General features: G+C 38.2%; 1 protein-coding gene across 8 annotated transcripts in view; it reads left to right on the forward strand.

Moving 5' to 3' along the window:
- RXYLT1 (ribitol xylosyltransferase 1) overlaps positions 1-10354 on the forward strand; it is a 31157-nt gene extending 20803 nt beyond the window's left edge. For 7 of the 8 annotated variants that reach the window (XM_074007340.1, XM_074007337.1, XM_074007339.1 and 4 more), the window contains 3 exons: positions 3275-3589; positions 6483-6653; positions 9919-10354. In XM_074007340.1, the coding sequence (XP_073863441.1) occupies positions 6520-6653; positions 9919-10336 (552 nt within the window). In that variant the 5' untranslated portion in view covers positions 3275-3589; positions 6483-6519 and the 3' untranslated portion in view covers positions 10337-10354. Of the gene's footprint in view, positions 1-3274; positions 3590-4469; positions 4522-6482; positions 6654-9918 lie in introns of those variants that run through there. The other variant, XM_074007336.1, reaches the window with a different exon arrangement.
- The last annotated feature ends 437 nt before the right edge of the window (positions 10355-10791 follow it).

Raw genomic sequence — 10791 nt, forward strand, 5'->3', positions numbered from 1 at the left:
TTTGAGAAGTTGTATAGTACTCAGCAGGTTCACACATGCTATTAAATACTTGTGATTAGTTAAGAATGAAATAGGAATATGATTTTTTCTTTTAGTGTCTGTGTATTATTTTTTAAGTCACTTTTAAGCTGTTAGGACATAGATACTAGGTTGTTCAGACCTAATGACTTTAAAAATTGAACTGTTAAGCATTTCTTTTAGCTTGGGAGACACTGAAAAATTTACAGGAACACTAAAGGTGCTGAGAGCCTCTGACCTACACCTTAGCTTCCCAGTATTTACCCCTTGGCTTTCACCATTACCAAAACACAGGGAGCTGTGGGCATCCAAGACCAAGATAGTATAAATGTGCCCTTGAACGAATCATACTTCATTTTGTTAATTTGTGTGGATCAATAAAATTAGAAAGATACTCCTTTCACATGAAAGTTACATTTGAGAATAACTTCATATATTTTATTTTAATACATTGACTAAAACCTTTTTTTTTTTTTTTTTTTGAGACAACGTCTCACTGTCACGCAGGCTGAAGTGCAGTGCGTGATCTCAGCTCACTGCAGCCTCAACTTCCTGGACTCAAGTGATCCTCCTGCTTCAGCCTCCTGAGTAGCTGGGACTACAGGCATGCACCACCATGCCCAGTTAATTTTTGTATTTTTTGTAGAGATGGGTTTTCACCATATTGTGTAGGCTGGTCTCGAACTCTGGACTCAAGCGATCCACCTACTTCAGCCAACTAAAGTGCTGGGATTACAGGCATGAGCCACCACACCCAGCTGTATGGCACTCTAAAATTGTTTGGGCACATGATATATATGGGCTTAATGTCAACCAAATTTGAGTCCAACCTGTACCATTTCCTATCTAGTGTCAGCTAGCTTTATGCAAGTCATAGAACCTCTCTCACGATTTCCTTTTTTTTCCTTCATAAAATTGGCCTAACATGGGGAAGGAGGACGGGAAGACTTTCTCATGCTCTAAGAATTATACCTGCTTATATTTCTAAAAGAGAAATATTAAGTATTCAAATGCTATCAATAATAAATATTTTAAGCATACCATAATTATCATCATCATTGCTAGTTTTTCTAGCCCCTCAGATTCTGCATATTATCTTAAATCACTAAATGATCACTGAATCATTAGTCATTGCCAGTGCTAGATACTGTCCAAGGCAAATATAGTCCTCAAAACATAGTCCTGGTCCCTGTATGTTATATAATTTTAGAATAATGTCATATAAATCATATGGTACATGTATACATAGTAAAATATATATTTAGGTTTTGTGTTTTAACTAATATCTGTTTACTCTAGTGTTTGTTAACCATGGTGTTATGGAAAAACTTAAGCTCTGAAGTGAGACAGAGCTTGGTTGAGAACTCAGCATTGCCATTACAGGCTGTGCAGCTAAAGTGCAGTTTCACAAATGCCAATGAGAGAATAATGAACTCCTCAGAGTTGTTGTGGGGGTTGATGATGACCCATGCAAAGTGCTTATGTATCATGTATATAAAAGGCGTTGAACAAATGTTAGTTTTTATCCCCAGCAGTAAGAAGCAATGAAAGCAGGATTTGGGCATATTTATGCTGAAAATTAAAAGATTCTATCAGGATATAAAGAAATGGGTTTAAGCAGGTTGTAAAGAATCCAGGATAAGAGTGACTGATTTTAAGATGAATTAAATGGTATTTGTTACATTTAATTCATACTAGTGGAAATATTTCAATGATACTGGTTGTTCTAGGCAGCACTTAATATGAAAAAAAATGAGTTATGATACATGTCTATTCCTTTAATGATAACTTTTTTAAAATACAGTTTAAACAAGAGAGTAGGCTGGGCACGGTGGCTCATACCTGTAATCCCAGCACTTTGGAAGGCCAAGGCAGGTGAATCATTTGAGGTCAGGAATTCAAGACCAGCCTGGCCAACATGGCGAAACCCTGTCTCTACTAAAAATATAAAAATTAGCTGGGCATGGTGGCAGGTGCCTGCAGTCCCAGCTACTCAGGAGCTGAGGTACGAGAATTGAACCCAGGAGGTGGAGGCTGCTGTGAGCTGAGATCATGCCGCTGCACTCCAGCCTGGGCAACAGAGTGAGACTCTGTCTCAAAAAAAAAAAAAAAAAAAAAAAAAAAAAGGAGTAATACAACAAATTCCCATTTACTCAAAACTAACAAATTTCATCTCTCCGTCATATTTGCTTCAGATATTTAACTTTCCTGTTAAAAGAATTAAATACTTTCAGTAAGGGTAAAGCTCCCTTTATACTGTTTTCTAGTCCCTTTCCTCTTCCTTCCTCCTCAGATAGAATCGCTATTATGAATTTGATGTGGATTCTCTCATTCAAATTTTTATATTAATACTGATCCTAAATATATATGCATAAATAATTTTTATGACTATACTTTCAAGTTTATGTATAATTATATTTTGTAAGTGTCCTAATCCTTGCTTTTTTTAACCTTATATTTTTGAGATATAACATTCATGGAATGTTTATAATGCCATTCTTCATTTTTCAATTTGTCAACACTTTCTCATCCATTGATTCAGATGAAGAGTGTAATAGCAGCTCACACTATAAAAGGGTTGAGAACTACTGACTTTAAATACCTTTCTGGTTTGAACTACACCATTATTTTAAGAGTTCCATACTATTCTATTATATTTCTTTGCTTAAGAGTTTAAATTCTAGCCAACATTTATTTTCAGTGTGGTTAAAACAACAACAGAAAAAAAGGTCAGGCATGGTGGCTCATGCCTGTAATCCCAATACTTTGGGAGACTGAGGTAGATGGATTGCTTCAGCCAAGGAGTTCAAGACCAGCATGGGCAACATGGTGAAACTCCATCTCTACAAAAAATTAGCTGCATGTAGTGGTGCACACCTGTAGTCTCAGCTAGTTGGGAGGCTGAGGTGGGAGGATCACCTGAGCCAGGGAAGTTGAGGCTGCAGTGAGCGAAGATTGCACCACTGCACTCCAGCCTGAGCCACAAGAGTTGAGACACTGCCTCAAAAAAAAAAAAAAAAAATCACATTTTGTATGATATGCAAATTGATCTGTCTACAACCAAAGCTTACCATTAATCTACAGCTATGCCCCATCATTCAAACTTGTTCAAAAGAAATTGTATTATAGAAATTGTACTTCTAGAAAGAATATGGATTAAATCTCATTGTAGATTTTGTATAAAATGATGAACTTCTGATACCAAATACCTTTGTTCAGGCTTTGTCTCTTGTTTTTGTTGTGTTGTTTTTAACAGCTTCATCACTGGTCCAGCTGTAATACCGGGGTACTTCTCCGTTGATGTGAATAATGTGGTACTCATTTTAAATGGAAGAGAAAAAGCAAAGATCTTTTATGCCACCCAGTGGTTACTTTATGCACAAAATTTAGTGCAAATTCAAAAACTCCAGCATCTTGCTGTTGTTTTGCTCGGAAATGAACATTGTAATAATGAGTGGATAAACCCATTCCTCAAAAGAAATGGAGGCTTCGTGGAGCTGCTTTTCATAATATATGACAGCCCCTGGATTAATGACGTGGATGTTTTTCAGTGGCCTTTAGGAGTAGCAACGTAAGTAAAAATATGATGAAACATTCTTAGACCCTAACACCTGAATTTCTGAACCAGGAAGACTTATTCAAAATTGTAATAAATTTAGTTCTTCTGGGATTATTGAGGCCAGGTACAGTCTTTCTCAGCGATAAAAATAGGGTGTGGTTGCATCCTTCAATAACAATTATGATATTTTTAAGAGTATTTTATTCTTTAATGGGGAGATGAGTTACTTTTTTCTTTTAAAACCCCAAGGCATAGAATGGATTTTTCAAGCTCATTAGGAGTACCATAAAAAGATATTTAGCAGAGAAATGGCAGATTGACTTTTTTAAAAAACAATGGTAGTATCTATTTATAGTAAAAAAAAAAAAAAAAAAAGGCAATATTATTATATCAGGAATATACTGTACCATTCTGTTTGAGACTGGCCGAATTTATACAAATCCCTTCTATAAAAGGAGGGATTAATTAAATGATAGCTAAGGTTTCTGAAGATACAGTCTTTTATGTCAGGTGCAGTGGCTCACTGCCTGTAATCCCAGCACTTTGGGAGGACAAGGTATGTAGATTGCTTGAGTCCAGGAGTTCAAGAACATCCTGGGCAACATGGCAAAACCCTATCTCTACAAAAACAAACAAACAAAAAATCAAAAATTATCCAGGCATGGTGGCATGGACTCCTGTATGGCACCTGTAGTCCTGGCTACTCGTGAGGTTGAGGTGGGAGGATCACTTAAGTCCAGGAGATTGAGCTGAGATGAGATTGCACCACTGCACTCCAGCCTGGGCAACAGAGTGAAATGAGACTGTCTCTCAAAAAAAAATAAAAAACAAAAAGATACAGTTTTTCTCCAACTATAAAATGAAAAGCATATTTTTATCTTTCTGTTAATAGGATGTTTTTAATTAAGAACAAGTTGACTTTAAGGTAAGTTGCCACTAGTATATAAACCTGAGAGCAGGGATTTTTCTCTCTTTTGTTCACTGCTCTATCCACAGAGCCTAAAACAGCACCTGCACAGAGTAGACATTCTGTATTTGTTGAGTGGATGAATTATGAAAAATCTCACTGACATGATTTTTGAATCATACATTCATTATTCATTATTCTGTCACTGGTTGCTGGATGTGGCCTTAGACTGCTGCCTAGTTAGCAACACAGATGTCACCGGCACATCTGTGCCAGTAATGAGATGTATTCTCAGGCCTACTCCTATGATATCCTGACTCAGTAGGTTTGGGGTAGGGCCAGACAAAAAGGTTTTTGTTAAGTAAAGCCAGGATTAAGACCCTCTTAAAAATCTATTTTTTGAGCAGAGCCTGCATTCGTAAAATGTTTTCATATAGTATAAGATGGAACCTCTTGGTAATCACGGTATTGTTTCACTAGGCCAGTATATTTCTTATATAGGTCAGTGGTTCTCAACCAGGGGCAATTTTGCTGACCAGGAGGCATTTGGCAGTGTCTGGAGACTTTTTTTTTTTTTTTTTTGAGACAAAGTCTTGCTTTGTCACCCCAGCTGAAGTTCAGTGGTACAATCTCGGCTCACTGCAACCTCTGCCTCCCAGGTTCAACCGATTCTCCTGCCTCAGCCTCCCAAGTAGCTGGGATTACAGGTGGGCACCACCACTCCTGGCTAATTTTGTATTTTCTGTAGAGAGGGGGTTTCACCATGTTGGCCAGGCTGGTCTCAAATTCCTGACCTCAAGTGATCTGCCTGCCTCAGCCTCCCGAAGTGCTGGGATTTCAGGCATGAGCCACTGTGCCTGGCCTGGAGACATTTTTGATTGTCACAACTGGAGGAAAGAGGTTGTCAAAACTGGTATCCAGCAGATAGAGCCCAAAGATGCAGCTGAGCACCCCACAATGTATAGGACAGCCTCCACGAGAAAAAATTAACCCAAAATGTTAGTAATGCTGAGGTTAAGAAACCCTGTTATATACTAACTGTTAGGTAAAATTTTGTTCTCGTGTGAGGGTCATATTTCAGGTACACATTTTTAATCCCTGGTATTTCCAAATGCTTATAAAAAGAGGTAACTTTTCATGTATGGCATACCATGTTTTTTTATCTGTCAGTTTATTTTAATCTACTTGAAAAGCCCTTGGGATTAATTTATCAGAGCCCTTTGCAATAGCAAAATATAAAATCTTTCCTTTTTTTTAAATTGACAAATAGTAATTGTATATGTTAATGGGGTACAAATGATGTTTTGAAATATGTTTACAATGTAGAATGCTTAAATCAGACTAACAAATCCATCACCTTATATACTTAACAATTGTGGTAAAAACATAAAATCTGTTTTAGCAATTTTGAAATATACAGTGCATTATTATTTATTATAGTCACCCTATTCTGTGTGATAGATCACTAAAGCTTATTCCTCCTGTCCAACTGAAACTTCATACCCTTTGATCAACATCTTCCTTTCCCCATCCATCTGCCTCCCCTGGAGCATTCTGTAATCTTTTCATCACCTGGCTAAAATGTTGCTTAAATCATGATCATTATGAATACAGAAGAGTCTTTATAATTTGAAGGTTTTGAATGTAACATGCCTAACAGTTGCAGATGAGTAATGCAAGTTAAAGAATGTCAAAAACAAAGAACTTTAGGCACAAAATCTCTATGACAATTTTATAAGAGATGTCAATGTGAAATTCAATTTTTTAAGTTACTAGATTCAGGGAGCTTTGCAAAGTATGCATGGAAAATTACAATTTGAGATTTAGAAATCACATTTTAAACCTCTTTTATGTACTTCTTGCTACCTAAGAGGTTGGGTTAGGGGGATTTTTTGCCAATTCTATATCATATATTGATTCATGTGTATTTATTTTTAGAGATATAAGGAATTTTCCTGTGGTGGAGATATATTAATTCATGTGTATTTATTTTTATAGATACAGGAATTTTCCTGTGGTGGAGGCAAGTTGGTCAATGCTGCATGATGAGAGGCCATATTTATGTAATTTCTTAGGAACGATTTATGAAAATTCATCCAGACAGGCACTAATGAACATTTTGAAAAAAGATGGGAACGATAAGCTTTGTTGGGTTTCAGCAAGAGAACAGTAAGTTCTATGCTTATTTAATTCATTCATTTTGTTGTCCAGTCTGAGAGTTGCTTTATGTAGAAACACAGGTTTCCAAAGAGGCATGGGTAACTCTGTACCAGTCTTTCCCCAGAGGATACATTAGTAATTAAAACTGTGAAGAGACTGGGTTGTACACATTTAAAATACGGAGAACCTCCTATGACTAGTCCATCTTGAAGAGGAACACTGGCAACTGTCATTTGCAAATTTCAGTTGTTAGGGTTTCCTCAGTAATATTTGTTAGTCACACAGGAGGTTATAAATGCTAACGAGATACTTAGGTTCATCCCTGAGATGATGTGCAATGGACCAATTCAGTGTTCCAAGACTGGTGTGCAGCACCCCTCACAAATTCAGGAATTCAGGAATCTGACACCATCTTCAGGACACGGACATTGTATTCTTCTTCTGTGAATCCCCAGATCTAACATAGGACCTTGCACCAAGTCAGCCTAGGATAAATGGTGAGTGGATGAATGGTTGGATAGGGAGACTTGATAGGGTTAAATTTCTTCTTTTGTGTAGTAACCAGGAAACAGGTATTCATGGTGTGAAGGAAGTAAATTTACAATCATTTATTTTGTTTTTAAATAGGCAAATCAAGTGTTCAAATAAAGCATAATGCAGAGTCATGAGGGAAGTAATGCCTTAAAAAATGTCCGGTTAGGTCTGGAATTTTACTTTTTAAATGATAACAGGTACTCTTTATTGCTAATGTAACCATACCATATTCGTTCAGTCAGTGTTTACCAAGCAATTGCTCTATGCCAGAAACTGTTTACCCACAGTAAATACAGCAGTGAACAAAACAAAGTCCATGCCTTCCTGGCACTTAAATGCTTGTTGGAGGAGACAAGCAAGTAAAATATATTGTGTGTCAGAAGATGATAAATGCCCTGTAAAAAATTAAGCAGAAGAATGGCATAGAGAGGGCTTGGGTGTTGGTGGTGGAGCATTTGCTATTTTGGAATAGCCAAGGAAGGCATTCATTAGAAGGTTTCATTTATGCACAGGCCTTAAGAATGTGCACTGGTGAGTCTTGTGTATATATGGGACAAGACTATTCCAGACAGAGGGAAAAGTGAAAGCCCTGAGGCAGGAGTGTGCTTACTATGTTACAGGAACAACAGGGCCAGTATGTCTAGAGTAGAATGAATGAGGACAGTATAAAATAACAAAGGTTATTATGGGAATAATTCTTGTAACTCCTCTCATACCATTGAGCCAGAAGTTGAGTAGATGTTTTCCTTGTTTCTCATTGTTGCTTCTAGACTATTCTCCCCTTTTCCTCCCTAATAATCCCAATTTTGAATCTCATGTCAGCAGACAAAACCATCCATCACCCTTACTCTCTGAAATCATGCACTTACCCTTGGGTTTATCCCCCTACTTCTTCGAAGAGTTTAGCTCCTGGTACTCTCTAACTCTTGTCTGACACTACTCTGTTCTCAATTTTTGGTGACTGCCAAATCTGCATAGATGGTCTTTCTATCATTTTGGTCTTTGCAGTTCCTTCACCTTCCCTCCTCCAATAATCTGGGCTTCCACCCAACCTCAGCCATTCTCTCTCATGGTCATTTCCTAGACTTGGTCATTACATATACTGCACCTTCTCAACATGATCTCAAGTCCCAGCATCTCTTTCTACAACCACCATCATCTGTCATTCCAGCTTATTCCCTGTAATAATCTGACTCTGACAGTTCAGCTGGCACTTAGAATCTATTGTTCCTACTGCCCTTCTGTTGTCCTTCACTCCCCTCTCTTCATTTTATTCTTTACCCAACTTAAATTTCATTGTCAATCATAATTGCCTATACCTTCAGCTCCCTATTCCCCTAATCTGGCAAACCATAACTCTGGTTAAATCCAGCTGTCTGCCTACTCCATGCCTGCACCCATGCAGCTAAACATAATTGGAGAAAGGTGCTAATTGACCTTGATTTAAACACATGACTTTGAACCTCAGGTGCCCAGCAGTCTTATATTTCCCTGGTCCCTATATTCTCCCACTCTCCTAGGAGACTGTTTTATACCTTCTTCTTTCTCCACTCTTAACACCTCCACCTTTCTTAGTTTATGACCCTATTGCTTATTTCACTGAGAATAGTCAGGAGAAATCTTTTTTTTTTTTTTTTTTTTTTTTTTTTGAGACTGAGTTTCACTCTTGTTGCCCAGGCTGGAGTGCAGTGACACATTCTCGGCTCACTGCAACCTCCGCCTCCCAGGTTCAAGCGATTCTCCTGCCCTAGCCTCGCAAGTAGCTGGGATTACAGGTGCCCGCCACCACACCCAGCTAATTATTGTATTCAGTAGAGATGGGATTTTACCTTGTTGGCCAGGTTGGTCTCGAACCTGACCTGAGGTGATCCACCCGCCTCAGCCTCACAAAATGCTGGGATTACAGGCATGAGCCACCGCGCCCAGCCACATGTATCTTTCTTTACTGATCTTTCAGCTTCTACCCTTGCCCCTGTACAGTCCATTCTCAACACAATAGCCAGATTGATTCTGATGAAACCTACATCACGTCGTGTCACCCCATGATCAAAAGCCTGCATGATAGAGTCCGGTGTGACCATTCCAACTTTATCTTCTGTGCCTGCTTCCTCAGTTACCCTACCTCAGCCACCCTGGCTTCCCCGCAGCTCCTTGAGCATGCCAGGCACATGCTGTCTCATGGCCTTCACTCTTGCTTGCTCTTTTATCCCCCAAGATCTACATGGCTTGCTCCTTCATCCCCAACTCTGTGCTCAGATGCTGCCGCAGTGAGACAGTCCCTCATCACTTATTTAAGATTGCAACCCTACTCCCTCAGAAACTCCTGCTCTACTTACTCCTGTGCTTTTTTCTCATAGTATTCTACCCCATCTAAATGATCTACTGACTTCACTTGGTCACTATCCATCTCCACCACCAGAACTAGAATATATGCTCCATGAGGGTAAGGTAGGGAAGAGAGGACCTAGCACTCCGAAAGTATAGGTTGAATTATCATTATCCATTCAGAAGTGTTACGGTGACTACTGGATTTTATAAATGTACAACTGTAAAATGTTCAAATTCTTTAACATTTTTAAGAAATCTATTTGGGCCAGGATTTTGGATATCTCTTATGCCTGTCATCTCTATAAGTTTCACCATTTCCTGAAACTGATTTTATTAAAAGATAAGGTATTTCTGTTCACAAAATACATACTTAGTAAAGTGAAAACTACAGTTGTTTTCCTGATTTTTTTAGCTGGCAGCCTCAGGAAACAAATGAAAGTCTTAAGAATTACCAAGATGCCTTGCTTCAGAGTGATCTCACATTGTGCCCGGTCGGAGTAAACACAGAATGCTATCGAATCTATGAGGCTTGCTCCTATGGCTCCATTCCTGTGGTGGAAGACGTGATGACAGCTGGCAGCTGTGGGAATACATCTGTGCACCACAATGCTCCTCTGCAGTTACTCAAGTCCATGGGCGCTCCCTTTATCTTTATCAAGAACTGGAAGGAACTCCCTGCTGTTTTAGAAAAAGAGAAAACTATAATTTTACAAGAAAAAATTGAAAGAAGAAAAATGTTACTTCAGTGGTATCAGCACTTCAAGGCAGAGCTTAAAATGAAATTTACTAATATTTTAGAAAGTTCATTTTTAATGAAAAATAAAAGTTAACTTAATTTTTTGAGCTAAGATGTGATTTTTAAAATCATTTTGACTACTGAGTGTATAAGTGTGTTTTTGTGTGTGTATTTATAGATGTTCTTTAAGGTAGCCTTGAAAAGTCTAGATGATGTATGTCACGCTGACCAAGTGCTCCCTTATTAGGCCACTCCTGTGTACAAGCTAAAAATGTAGTTAAACTGTTACTGAGATTCACTTCTACAGAGTTGAATGAGTCAACATTTACCAGCTATTCTCACCAATGCATACCCACTCTATAAAATGGGGGCTTCAGGGCTGGGGTTATTGAAACAGTTGCAGAGATGGGGATTTGTCCGTCGAAGGATACAAAATTTCAGTTACACAGGAGGAATAAGTTCACGAAATCTGTTATACAACATCATGACTATAGTTAATGACAATATATTGCATTTTTGAAAAATGCTGAGATTGGATGTTAAGGGTTC

This window comes from Macaca fascicularis, chromosome 11 (genome assembly GCF_037993035.2).
Source record: "Macaca fascicularis isolate 582-1 chromosome 11, T2T-MFA8v1.1".
Classification (NCBI taxonomy): domain Eukaryota; kingdom Metazoa; phylum Chordata; class Mammalia; order Primates; family Cercopithecidae; genus Macaca; species Macaca fascicularis.